General features: G+C 40.3%; 1 protein-coding gene across 1 annotated transcript; it reads left to right on the top strand.

Annotated features, from left to right (window-relative positions):
• Positions 1–1,936: 1,936 nt before the first annotated feature.
• DCUN1D5 (defective in cullin neddylation 1 domain containing 5) lies at positions 1,937–25,270 on the top strand. The gene is made up of 8 exons (XM_020811843.3): positions 1,937–2,157; positions 10,326–10,417; positions 13,064–13,134; positions 13,664–13,755; positions 18,331–18,439; positions 18,521–18,625; positions 19,451–19,553; positions 22,307–25,270. Exons 1-8 carry the CDS (start codon positions 2,081–2,083, stop codon positions 22,360–22,362), a joined length of 705 nt encoding a protein of 234 aa, XP_020667502.1. The 5' UTR covers positions 1,937–2,080; the 3' UTR covers positions 22,363–25,270.

Below are 25,270 nucleotides of genomic sequence, written 5' to 3' on the forward strand. Positions count from 1 at the left end.
ATATTGGAGTCAATCCTTGTCATATTTGGTCTTCTTTCCCTGCTGACTTCATCTTTTCTTGTTGTCTTATCTTTTCATGATATATCCAAAGTCATGACATCAGGTCATGTCCAATGACTATGGTCAGCATCAGTTAGAATTGATCTGATGACACATAATTATTGTAATTAATGGGCTTTTCAAGAATGTGAGATACTTAAAGTGTGGTTTTACTAGTGTTGCTGCCCTTCCAGTGAGTTTCCATGGCCAAGCAGGGTTTTAACCCAGGTGTCCTAAATTGTCATCCCACATTCTACCCACTACACCACACTTGTATTAAGTAGAATAGTCTCAATTTAGTCATTTGTATTCCTCAGTCCTCCTGAGTCCTAGTTCATCACTCTACCCATTACACCACAGCGGGTGTCCTAGTGCATTAGGGTTTGAAACTGAAAAGGCTGTAGTTAAGAAATCAGAAGGAAATTGTGACTTGGAAAGGCAGCTGTGACAAATAAAAAAGAACCTAAAGTGTGTGCTACTGGAGACCAATACCAAGATCATCCACACTATGGTGTTTCCAACTGCTAAATCCATTCATTCGAAGTGTGGTGCTGGTGGACAGCTTTATGGATATTGTGAGCCATCAGCAAGACAAATATGAGGTTTTAGCTCAAGTCAAGCCTAAACTCTCACTAGAAGCAAGTATGGCTGGACCAAGGTTATTGTACTTGGGCTAAGACTTGCTGGTAAAGTTTATAACGCTAGGATTGGAAGGCAGCAGAGAAAGAGGAAGCCCTAACATGAGATGATTGACTCAGTAAAGAACCACACAGACTTTAGTTTGCAAAACCTGAGCAGGGTTGTTAATGATGGGAGTTTTATTAAATCATTAATTTGTAGGGTTGCAGTTAAGTCAAAAGAAGCTTCATGAGATATAATAAGAACGACTAAGCTGCTGCTTTCACAAAACGAGGACATATATTAGAAATGGAGTAAGGCAGCAGTGGTGTACGTACTTTCTGGGATGTAAATCTCATTAAACCTTAGAGCTAGAGCTTAATTTTTTACTGGATATTAAAAAAAAAAATCACACAGAATTTGAGCTCAAGTTTTGACAATAAAAAAAAAGTCCAGTATTGCTGGTTGTATCCATTTTTATTTAGTCATATATTATGGAATTTATATCACACTTCATATATGAAATGTTATTGGAAATAAGCAATGCTGTTATTTATTTAATCTAATGAATTAATTGGATTATTTTTTTTTAGCTGTAAGCTACCCTGAGTCCACAGAATGCGATAAACCGGTTTCCTCAAAGTACTGGGCTACCTATTGTCACTAGAACTTCTGAGTTAAAGAGAACTTTCTATGTGTTGATATCAAGAGCCAGTTGGCCCCAGAATTGAACCTCGTTAACGTCCCGGGTTAACGACGCTCACGAAAAGCCCTTTCCCATTATAGTTTCACAAGGCATGGCCGCCGCCAGCCGGGCCTGAGCACCGGCGTTTCCGCTGACGTCATCATGAATCCCGGGCGATAAGCGGGTTGCCCGGGAGGCGTGGCCAGCGCGTGGGCTCCGCCCCCGTCTATTAGCTCCGCCCCTGAGGAGGCGGAGCAAAGCTTCCGTGCGCAGCCCCAGGAGCGCCGTTGTCACTTCCTGCTCCCGCCTCTACGCGCCAGGGCGCCGCGCTCGCGGGCGTCTTCTTCCCCGCCTCCTCTGTTTCCTTGCCGGCGTTGCTGGTGCTGCGGCGGCCGCCTCAGCTTCTGACACCCCCCCCTCAGCCTCGAAGCGTCGTATTCCATTGCCGCCCTCCCCGCCCGACGCACACGTTTCCTCACACCTCCCTCGGGCGAGGGACGGAGGCAAGAGGAGAGGGTGGGAGCCACGGCGGCGGCGGCGGCGGCCCCTCTCGCAGCTTCGCCGCTGTTGCTGCCAAAGAAGGAAGAGGCGGAGGAGGTGGCGGCCCTGGTGGCGGCTTCTGAGGAGGAGGCGGCGAAGAAGGCGGGCGTTCTCGCCACCCGTGCGTGGGGGGGCCCCGCAGGCAGGCCGGGGGCTCCGGCTCCCCTTCCCAGCCCCTCCCGGCGGTGACTCGAGGAGATGCCCGTGAAAAAGAAGCGCAAATCCTCGGGCCAGGCGGGCGACGAGTCGGGCCTCAAGAAATGTAAAATCAGCAGGTACCGGATGGACGGCTAGGCCCCGCTTTTCATAGGGTTCCCCACCCCTCCCCGGGCGAGGGAAGGAGGGAGTCGAGGAGGTGGGGAATATGGATGGAGCCCAGCCTTCCCTCCCCGCCCCGGTTTCCCCTCCCCCTTTGCCCAAAGGGCACCTTTCGCGCCCCACGAGGAGTGTTGGGGACCCAAGCACGCAGACAACCCCCCCCCCCCCTTTTATGAGATCAGGAAGGCCTCCTTTTGGTTGGAGACGAGGTCTCCACGTTTCCTCTTCCCCCCCCCCCCGCCCGCAATCCCTGGAGATCCCCTACACGCCTGTTCTGACACATAGACCCAAAGTCGCTGATGAAGGGGAATGTGATGGCTTCTGCTCCCCCAGTGAGATGGACCTGAATTAATAACTGAAGATGATTCACGTTATTGCACTGTAATGGTGTTCCCTGCCTCACCCTGGAGGGAGTTCGCGTTATAGGATACCTGGGGCAGAGACTCTCCACTGTGCTGATCTGTAAAATGGCCCTGTGTGTGGTGATGGGTTCTGAATTGGATTTTGTTCATGTGTGTGTAGATAAATGGACATAAAGTGTTGCCATAGGTCAGTGATGGTGAACCTTTCTGAGTCCGAGTGCCGAGACTGCAACACAAAATCAACTTATTTATTTCAAAGTGCCAATACTGCAATTAAAACCTGAATGCTGAGGTTTTAGTTTAGAAAAAAACGACTGCTCCTGCACTGCAAGGGTTAAATGCTTGGGGTTTTTTTTCCCTATGGGCGGTATTAACAAAGAAATACTTACTGGTTCTCCAATCCCCTATTGGGTTAGACCGGTAATGGTCACCATTGCACCCCTCTGCTGGACCACTGCACCAACAGAGGGGAGTACCGAAATCTGAAATCAGAGGATGGGTAAGTACTTTTCCATAGCGACTTATGGCTCGTGTGCCCATGGAGAGGGCCCTGTGTGCCAGCTGTGGCACGAGTGCCATAGGTTCGCCATCACTGCCATAGGTCTTTATCATCTCTTACACAGTCTATGGTAAGTCTAAGGAAGGTTGCTGCTCACACAAGAGAGACCTACTGAAAAACTTGGAATTCTGCACCAAGATTCATTTTGTGTTTTCAGTCTCAAATTCAGTTTTTTCAGATGTATGACTCCTAGGATGGTTGGTCCCACTAGTTTGCTATTATGTACACTGACTGCAGACAGGCCTTTTGCTGAATATGGGAATTGAGGCTTGGTCATATCTAGCTCATGTTGCACCTGTCCAGGGTATCAAAATCTGCTAACTGAATTCGAGGATTTTCCATTCTGACTATCATGAGAAAGTGAATAGAAAATGAAGTTATTAATGTCATAGTGCTCTATTGCAATATTGTGGTGCAACCACAACTGGATAACTGGGCATTTCTAATCTTCACACATGAAAAGAAAATGTATATCTCAAAAGGATGCAGAGTGGCAAGCAAAAGAGGGAGAGGCTTAAGAGGGAAACGGCCAGTTAAGGGCAGGCAGGGTGGCTATAATAAAATTCTGCTTTCTGAGAGCAAAGTAGAAATAAACTTTTTTCTTCTGTATATTAATACCAGAACCAGGAGGCGTCAACTGGAGCTGAGTGGTGGGAGCAAGTGGAAATACTGCTGCTTCACATGACACTTTGTTAAACTGTTTAATTCACTGCGACAGGATGAAATGATGACTGTCAAACTGGTCAGCTTTAAAAGGGAGTTATAGAAATTCGTGAAGGTCAAGGCCATCATTGGCTACTAATCAGGCCGATATTATCACCTCCAGTACTACAAGCAATATACATCTGTTTATCAGTTGATGGACTATGTGTGTGAGAGAAACTGCAGCTGGCATTTGTAGCCTGCTGACAGGCTTTCCATGGGCAAGTGGTGGCCACTGTCTGGACAGACTATTACTGTAGTTAAACCCTTATTTTAAATAGGCATGGTTTTCCTTATGTACTTCTGACCTTGAGATCTTTTTCTTCTGTCTCTCTCTCCCCCCCCCCCCATTTACTTGCTCATGTGCTGTGGTCTTAATGTTTTGCAGAGTGAAAAATAATAGATTTTTTGAAAGAACAATGAGACATGCCTCTGCTCAGAAAGCATATTTTAGCTTTCCAGTGATTGCACGTTCACCATGAATAGAGCTGCCACTGTATGTTTTTGTAGGCCCAGTCAAGACATGGCCAACTTGCTTTCCTACGTTCCATCAATTTGGCCTCCAGTTAATTCTGTGCTCTGTAAAGGTGCAGGTGGCAGTCTAGGAGCTCCGTTTACTTTCGAGGCGGATCACATTTGTCTTCCACTATATATAGCCTACACATTCCAACTGTTGTACATCTTTGCAGCTTTCTTCTGTTGAATCAGAAATATGAGGAAAGAACTGTTCTATGTACTTGCAGTGTGAACAGTTGCTGAGATTTTTACAACATTATCCCGTTAAAAACTGTAAGGTGTGTATTAGCCAGAGGCACAAGAAGAATCACTGCAGTGTTAAGTTCATATGCACTTGAGAAAAGTCCAGGTTGCTTTTGGATTGTGACCCATATATCACTTACAGAACAGCACTGTTAGCAAAAGCGGCCAGAAACATTCGCGCTAATTCCCTAAGAGGTATTGCAATCAATTGTGCTGGAGACTCCCAGATATGAACAGTCTCTTATTATTTTATATCTCTGTGTTTTTATTTTGATTTTATTCGATTATACTTGTATTTTAAACAATTGTGACGGCTTTTAGCTAATACAATAAACTTAAACTTGAAACTTGAGAAAAGTACCGGTAGGTGGAAGTGAGATTTGATTTTACAAAGACTATGGCGGGGTTGAGGGTTCCCAGTGTCGTGTAGTGGATATATAGAGACGGACTAGGATTTTGTAGAACAGGGTTCAAACCCCCACTCAGCTATGGAAACTCACTAAAACAGTGGACTTAGTAAAGCACCTCCTTAAAAATCTTACTTGCCTTGGAAACCCTATTAAGGTCACTGTAAGTCAGTTCTGACTTGACAGCACATCCCACAGGCAGGGTGGGATTAGGCCAGTGGACAAACTAATGTTTGTAGACCACTGAAAAGAAAAAAATGCTTCTAAAATTTTTGTATATTGTAAAATGGTAATAATTTGCAGCTATTTGATCAACTGTAAAATTAATTATTTGAGACCATTATTAGATTCAAAATACATAAATATGTTGCTAACTTCTCTAATTTTAAACGACTCAAAGTAGGTACCTATTAAAAATAAAAATAGGCCAGTAAGGTTTATCTTTTATTCCACAAACCTATCTTAATGTTCAAGAAAGATTAAGCAAATACAGTTTTTTTGCCATCAGTTCCCTGTTTACTTGTTAGTATCATTGAACACAGTAGAATTGACTTCTGAGTAAATATTCATAAATCTGTGCTGCTAGGATCTCAAGGGGAACATTTCCACAGCTTCCTCCCATTGGTCTAATACAAGTCAGCATGTAGTTAACAATGCTGTCTTAGCTTTCTCATTAAAGCCTCTAAGAAAGGTGGTTATGCAACCTTTCCAGTCACCTTGTTTTTCATGCTATACTTACTTAGCACAGTTCTCGGAAACCTTGTCCAGATGGGTTTGGTTTTTTGTGCCAGACAGTAGTTAATTTTTTAAGGTATGGTAACAATACTGATTATCTGCTTGCCTCTAGACAGTTAATTGTTGTCTGTTTAATATAAAATGTGTATTAATATTGTTGCTCATGAGACTTGAGTGTTAAGGTAAGAACTTCTTATTGTTATGTCCAACAAGTTGAAAACAATGCTTTGTTTCATGCAAAGTAAGTACATGTGTTCTTCACAAATATCAAGGACAATGGGACTTGATTCTACAATAGAGTAAGTTTTACATTTGAACACTAAGTACAAGAAGAGCTAATTGTTTGTAGACCATCAGAATTTATCTCATACAACCAGACTGTTACTTAATCCATTGTTTTAGAATTACACTGTTAAAATTTGCTATTATAAGGCAGAAATCTTTTTTTACCTAAAGATGAGACAGTACAGCCATTAAACTAGTGTAGTACAACAGAAGCAACAGTATAAATGTTTAGGATCAGTGTTCTGGATAGGAAAGTATATTGAATTATAGGTTACACACACACACACACACACACACAGAGAGAGAGAGAGAGAGAGAGAGAGAGAGATGCACACAGAGAGAGAGAGAGAGAGAGAAAATGCAGCTTCAGCCTTGACCTTCCCCAAGTTTGTTGCCCACATCCTAACTTGCAGTGGAATAAAATTCAGTGGCAAAAGGGAGAAACATATTTGCAACAGGATTGAGGTAGAAATGGAGCACACTTAATAAAAGCCTTCCTGCTGCAGGCATCATCACTGATGATTAATGAAAGCCCCCAAGCTATAACTTTCTTAAATGGTATCATTGGTACTTCATAGTAAGAAGAAAAACCTTTGCCTCCAGGACCCTTCAGCCTAATATTCATTAAAGGGAATAAGGAGGTAGCACAGGTTTAGGTTTAGTTAAGGTGTACGTTTTATGATATGGTTGCCCAGGTTGCCATTTGGCATATTATCAACTCAGAAAAACAACTGCATGGGTGTATGTATTTCTGGAAGTCAAGGCTTCATTTAACTCTGCTCTTGTGTACCAAACATATTGTTTCTTTAAGGTAAACAAAAATGAAATGCAAGGTTTCCTTTCAGATGTTGCCATTTAAATATCAAATAGCTTGTGCTTTTCAGCAGCAGAAGTTAAATTCAACACAGGTCTGCCTTTACAGTACCCATTTCACAACGGTATCAACATTTGAATATCACAAATGATTCAGAGTTTCCATTAGACTTGAAATTTGTTTTGAAATTTAGCTGACAACATGAATTTCGTTAGTGTGAAACCATTATTATGGTTATCTACTTAAGTCTGAACTTCTAAAATACATGGGGGGAGAGGAGTCATCTTGTATTCAGTTCAATTTATCTTTAATAATATGTGTGGGATGATGATGTTACTGTACCAATTTGCTTATATCCAGTATAGACAAAAATTAATGATTTTTTAAATAATGAAATTGATTTCAATCATGATTTAAATAAAAAATCATTTTTTAAATTTAAGTGATTAAAATCCAATTTTTTAAAAAAATTATTTTATGATTTAAGTTGTGATTTGAATCAAATCTACCCTATTTACCACATTTTGTTTTTCATTCATATTAGTAAACTAGCAACAGGAGAAGCTTGAAAAGCAATGTTACGCAGTCAAAATGTTACTCAAACATATGTTTTGTTAAAAAAATAAGGGTAAAATAAGTCTGAAGCAGTTCTGTAGCCAGTCTTCTATGAAGCAATGGAGAAAAAAAAGCTTCTTGTCTAAAATGAGTCATAACAATTTTCAGGTCTTAACTGTTTTCTTTAATGAATAAGAGAACTAGATATAGACCTTTTTAAAAAAAATACCCAAGGACTTTTAAAAAATGGCATTCTTATTAAAATGCCATTCCATGAAGCCTCAGTAATGTCATCTGGCTCTGGGAGCTAGAGAAGTGGGCCCTCTCCAGTGCATTTCAGGGAAGTTAAATTCCTTCAGGTGGCATTTTTACTCAGTCTGATCCTCAGGTGTGTTTAATTCATACCATAAGGATTATTTTAAATGTTGTTCAAAATATGGTTTGTAAATTCCATACTGTGGCAAAGAGGAACATCCACCCCACAATCCTAAATCCAGCCTATGCAAGTTCTTGTCCAGCCCAGAACAGTCATTGTGGAAGCTTTCACCTCGAAAGTTAGCATGAAGGGAATCCCCATTACAGTGGTGCCTCGCACAACGATGTTAATTGGTTCAAAAAAAAAAAAACGTTCTGTGAAAACATCGTTCTGTGAAACACCATTTCCCATAGAGATGCATTGAAAACCGGATAATCCGTTCCATTTGGAACGGATTGCCGTCCTTAAGCGAAAATCCCCATAGGAAACATCGTTGTGTGAAACAATGTATCCACCATTCAAATGCATTGAGTAGGCTTCAAGGCATCTCAATGGGGGAGAAAAAAATTCACCAAAAATTAACGAAGACTCAGAACAAAGCCAGATTAAGTTTGCAAAGGTTTCACAAGCTGCACTAACGAGTCCAAGCTTTTAAAACAGTTTCTGAGTCTTCGTTAATTTTTGGTAAAAAAAATTCTGCCCCATTGAGATGCATAGACCCCCCCAACCAAGAAGCAGCATGGCAGCAGTTAAAATTTTTTTAAAATCAGATTTGAACTTGGGCATCCAAATCCCAGAGGCAGGCATGGCCACAAGAGAACAGCAACCATTTCCTTGCAGAATTCCACACACACAAAGCATAACCCCCCCAACCAAGAAGCAACATGCAGGGAAAAAAAATTAAAATCAAGTTTGAACTTGGGCATTCAAATCCCACACAAATCCACAGAAACCCCCAGCCAAAAAAACCCCTGCAATTTCCCCAATGAAAAAAAACCCATAACCAAAGCCAGACAGACCTAAATTCCCCCTTGCAAAAATCATCAGAGTTTTGCAATACAGTACAGTACAGAGACACTGTAAAACCCATCACCCACCCAGGAGAAGAAATGCAAGCTTACCTTTGAAAGTTCTCCAGCACAGAAAGGACCCACAAGACAGAGCAAAGAGGCAAAGCCAAGCTTTGAACTGCATGTGGGAAAGTAAACCCAGGATGCATGGGGAAGGTTTTTTATCCCTTCCCTGCACAGGCGCAATGCATTCTGGGTACAGGCAGTTAGAAGAACAAATTAGCATTGCCAAACAGCCACCTTTCCCGCTCTTTTTTGAAAACATCGTTAAGTGAAACAGGGGACCCAAAATGCAATCGTTCTGTGAAGCATGGTCCCAAAATCGTTGTGCGAAAATTCCCCATAGGAAACATCGTTGTGTGAGGCAGCAAATTTTTCAGAAAAAGCCATCGTTGTGTGAATTTATCGTTGTGTGAGGCACTCGTTGTGCGAGGCACCACTGTATTTCTTCAGAGATAGCAGGGATTCTCAACCTGACTTTGCAGTTCTTCCTTGCATAGGAAGAGGAGTGACACTGACTGCGCTTGACCCGCACCTGCAAGCATTAATTGTCAGTATTCCACCTCTTCCCATCACCACCTTTAGACAAAAGGAGAAAAGTCAGATCCTGGCCAAAGCTCCAGACAGAAAAGCTCCACCTAGAACTTCAGCAGGAAACCCAATAATGTCTTGCCTTATGGCCCTACCCATGTCTGGCCCTCAGTTGGGCAGAGTATATGTGTGGGGGTATACTCAGCTTCTGGGGCCTTCCGCAGGATTTTTGGCTGCCAAATCAGAAGGTAATAGAGAATTTTTTTCCAAAGGTAGACTTTACCTGTAAGTCATTCTATATATCATTCCTTGTTCATCAATAAGCTAGTATTGCCCTCTTAAATGGATCTCTGTTTGTAGGCAAGTTTATACTGTACATAATTCATAACTGTAGTAGGGTTGCAGATCCCCATTTGCATCAAAAGGCAAACACATTAGGACCCTCATTGGCTGTACTTCCTTCCACAAGTAGGCAACCCCAGTTTGATGAAGGTTAATACTTAGTAGTAACAGTGTTGCTGGTTTAAATATTTAGTCAGTGCAGTTTTTATTGGGAGGGCTGTGTTGCTTAACATAATAAGTTGCTCTAGAATAGGGCTATTGATATCATTGGGGAACTGGAGAAAGAACTCCTCTGTAAATTCCACTGGTTCAAATCAGCCTACTCTAGTTGTGACTTTATATGCTAAATATTTCAGCCAGTATTTAGCTATGTTCAAAAACCCTCGTATTGTTTCTCTACATGTAAAAAAAAATTGACTGTCAAAATAAAATAAATTTTTAACCTGTTACGTTACAGTTTGATTCTTCTGGTGTGCATGTTGAGCTTACAGGAAAAACAATCAGGGAGTATTTTTATGGGCAGTTTGGCACTTTGAAAGCACAGGAAATTAGGACGATCTAAAAAGTGTCATAGTAAGTGTCATTGAGACTTAGAGTACAAGCTCATTTTGTTATAATGTAGGAAGTCGTCTGTCTCTGTGTTTTTAGAAAAATGAACTATGTATTTTAGTAATTCATTCATTATTATAAATGTATCTATTAGAACCAAAATAGTTGTACCCATAGCCTTTTCTTATGTCTTCTTAAGCTATTGCAGATCACAAGCTTCTAGTAAAGTGATAAGTGGCGAAGAGCATTTTTCAAGTAAGAAGTGCCTGGCTTGGTTTTATGAATATGCAGGTAGGAAACTGATTGATGCATGCTAAAATGCTGTGTTTTCTTAGGGTTACTTAACAACAACAACCATGTAGAACTGTGCTTTGTGTTTTTCTTCAGCATTTAACCTATTTTATGTATTTAAAAGTGCAGAACTTTAAAGTGTCAACATCTTAAAAACTAATTTTAGGTTCACAATATTGGTCACTTGCACCACTTTGTCTGCTTCACTTGCATTTTGGCAGATGCCCCACAGAGATCTGTGTCTGAGCTTTTTTGGTAGCAAAAAAAGTCATTCTGCCAAAGTCTTGTTATTACTGTTCTGTACCATCAAATTTCTTTCTATCCATGATGACTCTAATAGGGTTTTAAGGTAGATGAAATGTTCCGAAAATGGTGTACCACCCCTCTCAGCCCATGTAAGTGTCCACAGCCTAGTGATAGCTAGTCCAACACTATCCGCTACACCATTCTAGCTCTCCAAGTCTTATTAGCCGGGGGGGCATGTCCTTCCCTTCACATCTAGATTTAAATAATTGTCAGCGTTTCCTCTTTTCTCCAAGGCTCTTCCCAAGAGTATGAACAACAGTAACTGTAAGAAATAAGAACAGGTAAAAGAGGAACCGTTGGTAACATAAGGTCAATAAGTAAACAAATTACAAATATTGACCCATATCCTACTGAGTAAAACAGTACAAATAAGCTGACACAGAGTTGTTAGGTAACTGCATAATAAGTATTGATCCATAGATTACTTAATAAAGTGGCAGAAATAAACTGTCCTAGTGTAAAAGGTCAGTACTAAACAGCAGAGAGAATAAAGGCCAAAAGGTTATGAAAGTTTCCTGCTTTTGGAGGCAAATTGTCCAAAGTTAAGAAGTCGCTAGATATTATAAGTTGCATGCTGAGTCATGCAACTCAGTATATAGCAGGTTATGTCTGTGGTGATTTCTTAAGGCAGTTCACCTCCAAATGTTACCCCATTTACGTTGCAGTAGTGGAACTAGGCAAGAGGAGTTTGGTCAAAGCATTACATATAAATAATTTCCAATATGATGGGACAACAGCAAGCTTTCCCTTTGATAGGTAAAGATTGCCAGTCCCTCTCCAAGCCCCAGATACATGTATGGTTTTCATATTACAGTAGTGCCTCGCAAGACGATTGCCTCGCGGGGTGAAAAACCTGCAAGACAATTGGTTTCCGCGATCCCTATGGTGCTTCGCAAGACGGATTTTTCTATGACCATGCTTCGTAAGATGTTTTTTTCTGAGACTGATGCTTTGCAAGTTGAATAAATTTCATTCGTCTTGCGAGGTTCTCATGGGGAACCTCGCAAAACGATTTTTTCACAAGACGACGATTTTCGCGGAACGAATTAAAATCGTCTTGCGAGGCACCACTGTATTTGTTTCTCTGGTCTTTCATGTGTATGCAAGACATGCTCTCAAGTGCACATGTCAGAGTCTTGTTTCTAAATTGCTAGTACAGTATTTCATTGGAATCAACATTACCGTAGTCTCTCGAGACTGAAGGATGCCTACCTTGGAATCAATTAACACTCTTTATTTTACTCATTGGACAAGGAATGTTGGACTTCTGGGACAAAAGTGACACTCCATAGTTGGCAACAAATTTTCAGCAAAGCTATGTTATCAGTATAGGGATAAATACTTGGCTTCTACAGTTGAAGCTGTGCTGGAGCGTTTTCAGAATTTATGTGTATTTGTGCTTCTGTAACTTCAAATGGAAGGGGAGACTGTATTTTTGCTTTCTTCTGAGTTGCACCACTTATGATATGTTTTCTAAAACAGCAATATTCTAGTTTCAGGCATGAGATGAAAGAAAACAATGGTTCAGTTATTAAATGTATTAATCTCTTCTCTGCCTAAAAATGTGCCTGAGGTAAAGTATAGTTGTTTAAACTAATATAATCTAAAGAGGTGGCAGTAGCATAACTACTGGGGAGAGAAATAGAGCCTGACTTGCTGCTATGTATCTTCACAGTTTTACAGCGGCAAAAAAGGTAGAACAGTTCAGGAGGGACACCATTTGAAGATGGCTGTTATTTTACTCTAAATTCTGATGAGGTGCTTTTGTATACAAGTCAGTGCAGATGTATGATTAGATATGCTGCACTAATAATGTAGCTTGTTTGGAGCCTCTCTTGTTAACAGAGATCCCCAAATAATGGGTCTTGTTTCTTACTAACTGTATAACTAGCGACATGACATTCCATCTTGTGTAGAGAGATGGGTTGGATTCAGAGATCACTTAAAACAATACAATAAGCTAAATTGATTTTCCAGTGGCTGTGCTGCCTGAACGAGGGCTTTTAATCCAGGCTAGCAATCCAGAAATAAGGGTATGTTAATATATTAATTAATGGCATAAGTGAATTCTGTGAAGTTAGAGAGCTATGCATATGCTGGCAGACCCAGATCTCGGAAACCATGTCTACTAAACATTTAGGAAAAGAATGTGGCTGGAAAGCACTTTGCCACACAGAAATGACCCTTCGCTAGTCCGTAAGTCACCCTTCTTCACATTTGCAGCTTCTCTCCAAGGCAATCCAAATTCACCTGTTCTGTCATATGTCTTGTTTTCTCCCAAGGGAGGCAAATACACAATCTTTCTAGTGATTTCTTAGCCTACTTTTTTATCTTTTGAAGGTGATGATGAAGTGGTCGGGCCTGAAGGAATGGAAAAATTTTGTGAGGACATTGGTGTTGAACCTGAAAATGTAAGGTTTGTTACCAAAGATTAATAATGCATTTTTTGGAAAGAACTCGATTGAAATGTTTAAACCACGCACAGAAAGAGACTTCTGTTATACACCCAAAGCCACAAATACCCATTTTCTCGTATTTTCCTTTGCACTTCAATTTTGCTTCCACTAGCTTGTGTCTTCTGTTTGTGGAGTGAGTGTGAGATATGAAACTGGAATAAAAAATGTTTTCTGAAATGATTCTGAAGCTTTGACAGCATAATGTTCTGCTTTGGATTCAAATTGCTTCTGACTTGGAGGCAGTCCAAATATCTCTGAAGCAGAAATATTCCCCTTGGATTCATGCCTCATTAGAAGCAAGTATGTAGCCCAAATGCTACAGGACAAATCACAGTTCAGCTAATTTAGATTTGCATCTGTCTTTTGAATCCTTGCAAGTTTATATTGCTGTTCAAAGAATGATTAAACTGATCCAACCCTTGTTGAATAGATTCGTTGTGAACATTTTCTTTTTCTTTATTTTCAATCTCCCATCCCCTTACAGATTATTATGCTAGTTTTAGCCTGGAAACTGGAGGCTGAAAGCATGGGATTTTTTACAAAGGAAGAATGGTTAAAAGGGATGACATCATTACAGTAAGAATTTCTTATATTTAACATAATCTTTAAATCTATCTGAAATTATAGATCAGGGTGTTTTTTTCAGTTAGTAAACAAGACCCAAAGCCTTTGCAAACAGACTATATTAAACAGGTCTGAGATTACTTGTCTTGATTTGCTTGACTCTCCTATGGATTAAAATGTACAGTGCATCTTTGGTATCAGTAATGGACTGGATGAGGGTGAGTAAATTCAAACTTAATCCAGTCGAAAGGCAGATCAAGGATGCAGCCTGTGCTGCATGAGATGACACTAGCTGAAAACACAGGTGCACAGCTTGGGAGTTCTCTTGGATTCATCTTTGAGCCTCGATGCCCATGTTTCAGTGGTGGCCAGGAGTGCCTTTGCACACTTAAAACTAGTGCGGTGTCATCTGTGTCTGTTCCTGGAGAGGTTTGATCTGCCCACAGTGGCACATGCCTTAGTTACATCCCAGCTGGATTACTGTAACGGGGTTGCCTCTGGATAGTGTCCAGAAACATCAGAGGGTCCAAAATACGGCAGCTAGATTGCTAACTGGGGCTGTTTACAAGGATCACATAACGTTCACTGCCAGTCTGTTTCTGGGCACAATTTAGACTGCTGGTTGTAACCTATAATGCCCTAAACGGCTTGAGCCCAAGCTATCCTAAGGACTGTATTTCCATTTATGAACCCTCTCGGATGTTAAGATCATCAGGCCTTTCTCTCAGTTCCACCACCTTCACAGGTATGTTTCATGGGGACTTGGTAGAGTCTTCTCTATTGCTGCTCCCAGACTTTGGAACTCCCTCCCACAAGAGGCCAGGCTACCCACATCTTTGCTGTCCTTCCTCTTCCACCAGCAGACAAAGACCTTTCTCTTCTGCCAAGCTTTACCTCAGTAACCGGCTGCCTGAGTGGGGGGTTTTTAATGGATGATTGTGCCTTACTGCTTTGAACGTGTTTTTTGTATTGCTTTTTTGCTTTCTGGTTCTTCAGGTGCCATATGTTTGATCCTTTTTAGTGTTTGTACACTAACTGTTTTAGCTTCAAAAATTGTAAGCTGCCTTGGGTCCTTTTGTGGGAGAAAATAGAGTAAAATATTTTAAATAAACAAGTTCCCTTCAGTCAAGCTAACATTGATGTTTCTCTTTTCCCCTGTGATGTGTGTCTGGGCCACACAGTGTTATGGGTAATGTTCAGGTTTGCCTGAATTTAATACTGTCTACAGGAGCGGTGCTCTGTTTCTGCATAGCTGAATCAATGACTATAATTCACTGGAAGTGTTGGATCAGTGTCTACAGCAGTAGTGGGCCGGATGAGGGCCTATTCAGATAACACAGAGGGCCTGTTGGTAGGAGGTTTCCCTAGAAAGAGTGATGGGATGTACAGTGGACCCTTGACTTACAGACGGCTTGACTTACAGACTTTTTGAGTTACAGACTTCTCTGGCCGCAAAATTTAGGTTTGACTTGCAGCCTGAGAATTGACTTACAGACCAGAAAAAACCCAAAATGGAACAAAAACGGCCTGTTACGGGATTAATCGGTTTTCAATGCACTGTAGGTCAATGGAGACTTGACCTACAGACTTTTTGACTTGAGAACCGCCTTCCAATACGGATTAAGTTCTCAAGTCAAGACCCCACTGTAATAATAATTTGTATTCCCTCTAAATGTGGATTCTAAAGAGTCATGTTCTTTGATTGGAGCCATGAGAAGCAGAAGCAGCATCCGTAGCATAAAGCGGATCTCACAGCTAAAAGCCAGTGTGTGCTGTGGCTGTCATCTCTGCTGGGGCCATCTTTGGGCTCTCCTTTAGGAAAAGAAGCTGATAGCCTCTTGATTGGACTACTACAATGCTCTGAATGTGGAACCACCTTTGAATTCCTCCCATAATTACTGTATAGTCAGGATAAAACACAGTTGTTTAAGCTATATGGAAACTAGTTCTGTGAATAGTATAGGAACCCATCTCATAACTGCTCAGACAGCTGTTTCAGTTGCCAGACTGCTTCCAGGCACAACTGAAAGTGCTAGTTATTGTCTATAAAGCTGTAAAGCTTGAGCCAGCCCAGTTTCTTCATTGATCATCACCGATAAGCTGGATCACGACTGTTCAGTTGAAACTGTACCCCAATAAGACAATCTGAGACAGAAGATAGATGGATAAATTTCAATTTAGGATATAGGTGAACAATATTTTTCTGCATGGAATAGTGTTCTACTTCAGGCGGTAGGTAATTTATTGCTCCTTAATTCAGTTCTGTCACTGAAAGTTTAGGTGGTCTTAGTCAAAAGGTCAGTTATATAGACACTTCTGGTAATTGCCCAGCTTGGTCACAGCAACTACCTCTACCTAGGAGTTTGCAGTTGGTGCAGAATAATGTTGCACACGAACTCTTGTGGCAAGAGGTCAGCCTCTTACATAGTTTTGAGGTCTCTGCATTGGCTGCTCAAGTTATCAGCCAACTATATTAAAATAAGCAAATGGTTAAGGTCTCAAGTATTTTCAAGCTCTAAATGTTGTAGAACCAGTTTACTTGAAACAGTTCCTGTTCTTGTATTCTCCTTCCTGATTATAAAATTCACCTTCAGAGGGCCATCTCTGGGTGCCACTGCATGCTGTGGTGCAGTGGCCACTACCAAAGACCATTTTCTGAGTAGTCACCCTTCCATCCCATATAATGCCTACCAGGTGCCATTGTTAGTAACATTTAACCGTCAGGCTGAGAACAGTCTTTGACTTTAATTTCAAGTTTTACTAATCAGGTTTTATTGGTGTCATTTAACATTCTTCCTCTTCTAATATTTTGCTCTTTTATATCTTTTTATCTAATAAATGTCTTCAGCTGTAAAATCTGATTTTATTGCTTTCTTTTACATATTTGTAAATTGTCTCGAGCATTTTCCAGTTAGGTGCTACATAAATATTTTAAACCAATACATACACACTTGAAGATTTTTCCTTTACCAAACCGTCCGCCCAATCTAGCCAATCTTAGAAGGGAGCTTCCAGGGCAAGGCATGTATTTTTATATTTGTGAAGGCTTTCACGGCTGGGATCTAATGGTTGTTGTGGGTTTTTCGGGCTCTTTGGCCTGGAATAGGACAGAGCATGGACAGAGTTCCTACTCCAGTTCTCTAAAGATGCCGGCCACAGAGACTGGCGAAACGTCAAGAAGAACAACCTTCAGAACACGGCCAAAGAGCCAGAAAAACCACAACAACCATGTATTTTTGGTTTGGTTTGGTTTCTTGTCATGGCATCCCACATTGAGAGTGCTGTTTCCAGGGAACTTTATCTGGCAACTGTTTTGCCTTTTTAGTTCCAGCTGAAGATTTCTGTTTTCTAGGCATTGGGTCTTGTTCTGTGCTTTCAGTGCTTTGGATTTATGGATGTTGTCCTGGAATATTTACACAGCAGGACAGTTTGTAAATAATATAATCCACAAGTGGGATCTGCGTCAAAATGTTACAAGACATCCTCATACCTAATCAGGGTGCTTTGATTCAGAATACCAACCATATCTTTCTCTAGGATATTCTGAACCAGTGGTTCCCAACCTTGGATCCCCAGATATTCTTGGACTGCAGCTCCCAAATATCCTGGCCAGCACAGCCAATGATGAAGGCTTGTGGATATTTCTGTCCAAGAACATATGTGGACCTAAGGTTGGAAACCACTGTTCTAAACAGCTGGGGGACCAAGCTAATTAATTAATTATCTCTCACCTCTCAGCAATGTTTGTGTTACAACCGACTCAACATTTTCTGCCTTCTGGCCTTCTCTGAGTAAGCACCTGCCTTATTGTGCAATTTAGGCACAGATTGCCCTCTTTTATTTTTATTTTTTGAACAGTTTTCATTTCTCCAAACTTAGAGCTTTCTTAATATCATCTAGATTATCTGAGATCCTGTTTTGACTCCTGATGGTGTTATGGTACTGTTTCCTTCAAAGCTGTCTTCTCCAGATTGGTACTCTACTTATGTTTTGGACTGCAGCTCCCATGCTTCAGCAAGCATGGCTAGTGGTTAAGGAACATGGGAGTTAATCTGAAACACCTAGAGTGCACCAGATTAGAGAAAGCCAATATAGGTGCCTATATGTGAAAAAGTATGCCCCACTGGGTTAGAAGCCTAAACCTGTTTCAGGCCTTAGTCATTCACTATTGGGATAGTAAGAAGGGCTTTCTTGCCCCTCATTGCAGTTTTTAGATAGAAAGCCATTGAGTCTGTTCTCCTCATTTGACATGGCGTGGCCATCAAACCTCTTCCCTTTGCTGAAATCTGACAAAAAGCTAGCAGATGGCAAGAGTAGAGAACATGGTAGAGTCAATATTGGGAACTATTTATTGCCATTTTGTGGTCAGGAGGTGCTTACCTCCTGCCTGAGAAGGCCTTGTCATGTACTCCTATTCTTGACTCAAAAGGCATTTGAGAATTTATTTATTTAGAATTTGTCTTTAAACACCTTAAAAACAAATATATTATTATTTATTAAGGTCTGCAGTTGTCCGTCCATACCCTTTCCTCGCTCATGTAAAGCATGTTTAAATTAAATGTGTAATTTTTTTGTCTTTTATTTAAGATGTGACTGCACAGAAAAGCTGCAGAGTAAATTTGATTTTTTGCGTTCGCAACTGAATGACATTTCAACATTTAAGAATATCTACAGATATGCATTTGATTTTGCAAGGGTAAGTGCCTCTTCTCCATAGGAAAAATGCCACCTGGAAAAGCTGTCAAATTCTGAGCAAAGCTGTCTTTAATCTTTCCAGGACAAAGACCAGAGAAGTCTTGATATTGACACTGCAAAATCCATGTTAGCTCTTCTGCTTGGAAGAACGTGGCCACTGTTTTCAGTTTTTTATCAATACTTGGAGGTATGTACATGTTTAAATTAAAAATTGGCATAGGTTGAATATTTTGACACCCTTGTCAATAAGGCCACGAAAACTACTGGCCCACCTGACGCCTACTCTTAGATAGAAATAAATGTACTAGCTGGCCCTTAGGTGTCCTTTGCCTGCTTACCTGAAGAAGATTTCTCTTTCAGATTGATTGCCGTGGCCTTTTCCTATTCCCCGTCACAAAATTGCACACGTCTTTCAGATTTCAAAAAAGATCAACAGATCTCTGTATCTTTATTATTTATCCCTGTGTTTTTCTCCACTCTGAATTATGATTTTATTAATTGTTATTACTGCTTTAAAATGAACAGGCAGCAACAGGCATGCATTTGGGTACATAGGGCAGAACTTATCTGGGTTTTTGCTTCTTATTTTGTTCCTGGACAAGTAGCTATTTGCCTTTGGGAAATTAGCCGGCTTTTCTGCACAGATTTTTCTTTCAGAAGCTGGGAGAGGAATAAATCTCTCTAGGGGCCATATTATTCTGCTAAAAGAAATGGTGCCTCTTTTATTTCCCTTTCACCTCACTTCATACGATGTCCTTCGCTACCTTTCTCCATATTCATGCCTGCTTTGTGCCCTACACAATTTTGTTCTCTGTTACCTTGCCAAAAGAAACTTTCTTCCCTAACAATTCAAGCTGGCTTGATTAAATCCACACTAAAAACTGCTTCCTGAAACATTTCCTGAACCACTGTAATCTGCCTTTAGGGAAAAGATGATTGCATGATTATTTGAATAATTGTTTCCATATACACCATTTTGTTGTCTCAGACCAGATCTCTTATTGTTCTGTAGCAGTCAAAATACAGAGTAATTAACAAAGATCAGTGGTACAATGTGTTAGAATTCAGCAGAACTGTCCATGCGGATCTTAGCAACTATGATGAAGATGGGGCATGTAAGTATTTCCTTTACTTATTTTTATACTGGGCAAGTTTTGTTTTCAGATAAAAATAGTGCAGTACAGAACAAACTGCATCAATAACTTTCATACAGAAACAATCAGAAGAAGGACATGAGAAGGGATGTGGCGGAAAGTAAAAGAAATAAAATAGAATTGAAGGTGATTTTATATTTAAATACAGAACTTAGCCTCCTTCATAGAAATTGTAAAGCTCAACCTTGTTGACAAAGATCTTGGTAAAAAATCTGAATCAGTTTGATAAATCTTCAGTGTATATGAACAAATTTTAAGTCTGTAATGGGAGGATGCTGAAAACAACTCCCAGCATATTTCAGATATCCAGGAAAACAATAACATTAAAAAAATGAAATCACTGCAACTTTATAGAAAACTTAGTCTGCATTATATCTTAATTTTAGTCTGATTGTGTAACTTTCACAATTTCTAATGCTGATAGCATTCATTTCTGTGGTGAAGAATGCAGTAGATAGGTTGCTTGGTGGAACAAGCAATGTGCATATTACACCTGTGCTAAAACAATTACACGGTCTCCCTGTTAGGTGTGAAGTGGAATGTTTTCTTGTTGGCACTCAGTATTTTGGCACCACAACATGTAGGAGACTAAGTTCCTTTTATAGCCATACTTGGCCACCGAGATGGTCAGCGGAGGCCTTCTTGGGAGTTCCACAAACAATACCACACTGTCTGGCCATGACACAAAAGCAGGCCGCCTCAGTGATCATATTCACACTTTGCAACTTTTCCTTGGAAATTAAAGAGGCAGAAGGCTCAGTGGTATTGGCTGCAGAGCCAGAGGTTGGGAGTTCAGGTCCCCACTGCGCCTCCTTGACAGGGACTTGATGACCCATAGGGTTCCTTCCAGCTCTGCAGGTCAAAGGTTATTATTCTATCTTCATATCCTTTCTGGAAACATATTTATGTAGCGATTCCATTCCTGATTTTTAAAATTATTATTAGTTACTATTTGTAAAGCATACTGTATTGTGAGATTTTCAGTTAACTTGATGTTTAGAATGCCCTTGGCCTTTAACATGTGACTTAGGGGTGGGGCTTTCATATTTCATGGACTTGGATGCCCGCTCGCCCACCCCCACCTCCCATTTCAACAGGAATTCTCCCATCCAAAGTTCTGGGGACCTTAGCCAAGAGATTAAAGTCTTCGCAAGTGTTTTCCGTTAAACACACATAAAGAATGAAGGCTCCAGCAACCATTAGTAGTTATGTGAGGAAGAAAGGGGACGTGGCTGTGAAGAAATAAGAAATTCCCATGCCATGATATGACTCTGCCTACCTGGGAATTTATGTTCGTCTGCTGACATCTTAGTTCAGTTTTTAAATTGTTGGCTAGGATTTCGTGGCTAATTTTTATAGTAGGCAAAATTTTATTTCAACTTCATCTCATATGGGGTTTGCCATATTTCTGCATGCCTCTGTACCCTGCCAAAAACTAACTTTGTGTTGCAGTACAAGGCCAAGGGTAGGGGTAGAATGCTAGATGACTAGCAACCCAGAGTCTAACAAGATTGGGAGAGAGGTTCCAATCAGCACCACCAGAAGTAGAAGCCAAAACCCAGACTTGCGACTTGAGTCAGCAGCCCCCATTTTGAAACTTCTGAAACTTTGTTAAAACCAACAAAGCAACCTGACAAACATGTGACCATAATTGGGGGGATTTTTATGTGTTTTCTACACCATCCATGGCTTTGTGGTGTCCAGACTGAGGAAGACCTATACAGGTTCAAAAGTAGCTTATATATGTGATTTTTTTGAAGTTTGCCTTTGCCTTCAAATAGTGTATAAAGACTACATGGATTTTTTTAAAATTAAACTTCAGAGGTACTCTTGTGTCTGAGGCCCAGTGTAAATGTAAGGACAGACACGCTTTGAAGGAGTATAAGGGGAGCAAAAGCTTGTTCCTGTAGTTGTGTGTACCTTAAAGAGATCTGGAAAGCAGATGCTTTGTAGGTTTTTTGCTTCTTCCTAAAGACAATGTGATGCTCTTTCCCTACCACAGAAGGATAAGGTGCCTTGTCAAAACCAGGTTTAAAACAAAACAAAACCCAAAAAAACACTTGGCTGGCAAGGAAGTGTAGTTGTGAAGGCCCCATAGATTATATGAGTTATACGTGTAGGTATTTAGCAGTTAAAGGTAAAGGTAAAAGTTCCCCTTGACAATTTTTGTCCAGTCGTGTTCAGCTGTAGGGGGCGGTGCTCATCCTTGTTTCCAAGCCATAGAGCCAGCGTTTTGTCCGAAGACAATCTTCCGTGGTCACATGGCCAGTGCGACTTAGACATGGAACGCTGTTACCTTCCCACCAAGGTGGTCCCTATTTATCTACTTGCATTTGCATGCTTTCGAACCGCTAGGTTGGCGGGAGCTGGGACAAGCGACGGGTGCTCACTCTGTCACATGGATTCGATTTTACGACTGCTTGGTCTTCTGACCCTGCAGCACAGGCTTCTGCGGTTTAGCCTACAGCGCCACCACGTCCCTAGTTAGCTAAATTTATTTGGTGTTATGAGCCCTGCCTTATCACCTACCAGTTGGGGATCTGGCATATTTATACTTTGTCCCTGCTTTTTAAAAAATTTAAATTGATGTCAAATCCATGGCCAAATTAGTTAAAGATTATTGCATGTAAACATGGTTTAGCCTAGCAGTCTTTACGTTTGCTGTTTCCAAGATGGTTAAAATACATTTTTAACTGGCATTCTTTCATTTTCAGGGCCTGTTCTTCTTGATGAATTTGTGGAGTGGCAAAAGGTGCGTCAAGCCTCATAGCAAGAGCAGCCCGGAAGAAACGTTACATCTTGTGATACCTCCACCTTGAAAAACTGAGTCAAACCCAAGGATTGGATTCACATCCTTACAAACTTTAATCTTTTTTTTTCCTTTTTTTTTTAAAGGAAGCCTTTGTTGCTTGTGAAATGGGCATTGAACCACATCTCTTCTAAGACTGAAAATTGGAAGGTTTTGTCTTAAGTTTCTATCATTTCAGAACAATAAAGATTCAGATTTGTAACAGTCTTAAAAGTGAAGAATATCCCTTGAATATGACTGGGATTTCTATATTCAAAGCCAAAACATTATAGAGTGCATCAGAAGTACCCCATATGAATGTTTCAATTCTGAAGATGTATTAAAATTGTGGTAGTATACAAATCTGATATGATAGTTCTAATGGAATGATTGTCTATAGGAAGAATGATAAACATTAAGCCTTGGCTGGTGGTTTACTTGCCATTTTTTGTGCCATAGTTTACAGATTCACTTGGAGACATGGCCTTAAATTTTTTTTAACAATTCCTAATTACCATTTTGTTGTCTTCTAATAGGACATAAAAACTTGTCTGCTTTTGAACACATTAAAAGTACAAAAAGGATCCCTGTAAGGAAGCTACTTATATGGAGTCTTGGAACAGTCATTAAAATGTTTTTATTATAAACTGGCATAAATATTAAATGGAGAAGCCTAGGAAGACAAAACTACGTCTTCTGGTGTACACTTTACTGAGAACACTGAATTGATCTTCCTCTTCATCTCAAAGTTTGGAGAGCTGTGCTTTACTTCCTGATGACAGTTTTCTGTATGTCACCCTGGAACTAAGAAGAGTTGCACTAGGTATGTTGTCATCCAGCAAGAACATCAGAAAGAATAGTTTCCTGTGGTAGCTAATACTGAAAATCATAGCAAGTGCGGGAATCTGAAGTGTTCACCAGTTCCTTGTTTTATTACTTTAGTACCATCTATTAATTGCCCAAATACTATTGTGCAGTTATATGAAAAGCATAAATTTTGGAATTCCTTAAGAAATCTCTGTAGTTATCTGGTTCACATCAGGTCACGTGACTTGGAATGCAACAGATAATGCTTACAGAAATGTCTTAACTGGCAGTTTACTTCCAGATGTTACAGCTTTTGTGTAATTGTGCAACAGGATTTCAGCCAATAAGTGCTATGCATGCAAATGTTACTTATGTTAATTCTAACATACATGACCACGCACATCATCATACATAGGAATTTCCAAAACCTGCTCTGACATATAAAGAAATAGCAATGAGTTGATAGCTGACTGAACATTCAGGAAATAATATATCATCCCAGTTTCCAGTTGCTGTTTCTTTTACACCATCCTTTAGCAAATTTGGGTCAACAATGTGATGTAATCATCCTTGTTAATATACGAAGCTATGTTGTGGGGGTAACATTTGCCTCAGGATAACAAGAAATGTGTTGTGCACACTATAACTGACTTCAGGTAGGATGAGAATAACCTCTTGTCTAGAAAAAACATTTTGTATATTTGGCAGGGGGGAGTTTTCAATAATTGAATCTTTGTTCAGTAAGGGCTATTTCGTTTTCAGTTCTACAAAGCTGTTCAAATGTTTGTTCAAGCTAGTCTTTGAATTCAGTTTCAGTCATCTTGTAGGTATGACATTACAGTGTGGATTTTTTTTTCTGCAGCTCTTCAGAAAAACCTGCAAAAGGCAGGTTTGGTTAGGCAACATCTCTAACTCTTTGGAGACGCTACACTTGTGTTAATAGGTGTTCCATTTCATTTTAGGAAGCTTGAAGTGACCTCTTCCTTAGTCTGAAATATACTTAGTCCGCCAGTCCTTGACTGGACAGAAAGCCATTAATGTTTGATGCCATACCACTTTTTTGGAATACCCCCTAAAACTGTAGTGCTCATTTATATTAACTTGGGAGTAGGTTCTTCTTTACTTCTTTGGTACTGTTTCCAACATGTAGGGAGTTAAAAGATTGCATGTTTGCTAATCAGACTGTTGAATACAGTACAAGGTGACTTCCCGAAATCAGAGGCTTGTCGCAGAAAAGGCTCTGTAAATGAGCAGAAGAAAATCCATATCCAAACAATTGTTATGGATGTGAAGTGCGATTTATTCTGCCCGAATGGAGTATGAAATGATTGCACAAATGATTTCATAATAACTGTCAATATTGAAAAGCCTAGTAACTTGTAATGAGCCTTGTTGGTGTATCCCAGGAGAGGAGATGATTAAACTGGCATTCTTCCCAGAAAGGGACAATGCTGTTCTTTAAAGCCACAAGGCCATGTTGAGCCTGTTGCAACATGCACTATATTGGCCTCCAGTATTACAGTGTTCCAACCTGTCCAGCTCTGGTTTACATGGGAGCAAACAGTTTCAAGCCATAGCTAATGACAAACCTTGTAAGTGTGGCATGCATTGTCTTTCCCACCTCCATTTTTGCCACAGTAGCATCCTAATCGAGGTCCCAGTGATATGCACAACCCCTTGGGGACGTGCCCCAAAGAAAATGACACTAATTTCTGAGTGTGCTTGCTTAATAATTTAATAAAATAAAATAAATTAATTAATATTGAACAGCAAAGTTATCATGAAGTATTTCCCAAATCCTTGTACTTTAAAAAAAAACCTTTTCAAGTTTTCAATGTCTTGATTTGCAAATCAGGAAAAACCCCATTGTGTCTATAATTTAAACAAGCAGACATCATTTAATTCAAGTTGTGAGATCTGTTTTATAAGCAACTTTATCCTGAAGTAGCTGGTGTTAACCTGGCAATCAGTGAAGTGTGTCCACCAATGCCAGCATCTTAATGTGAAGGTATCAGACTGCTGTGTATGACTTGTATCTCTGAGGTTTTATCACTATTCTTATAATAAAACCGTATTTCAGGGA

The sequence above is a fragment of the Pogona vitticeps genome, chromosome 3 (genome assembly GCF_051106095.1).
Source record: "Pogona vitticeps strain Pit_001003342236 chromosome 3, PviZW2.1, whole genome shotgun sequence".
Taxonomy (NCBI): domain Eukaryota; kingdom Metazoa; phylum Chordata; class Lepidosauria; order Squamata; family Agamidae; genus Pogona; species Pogona vitticeps.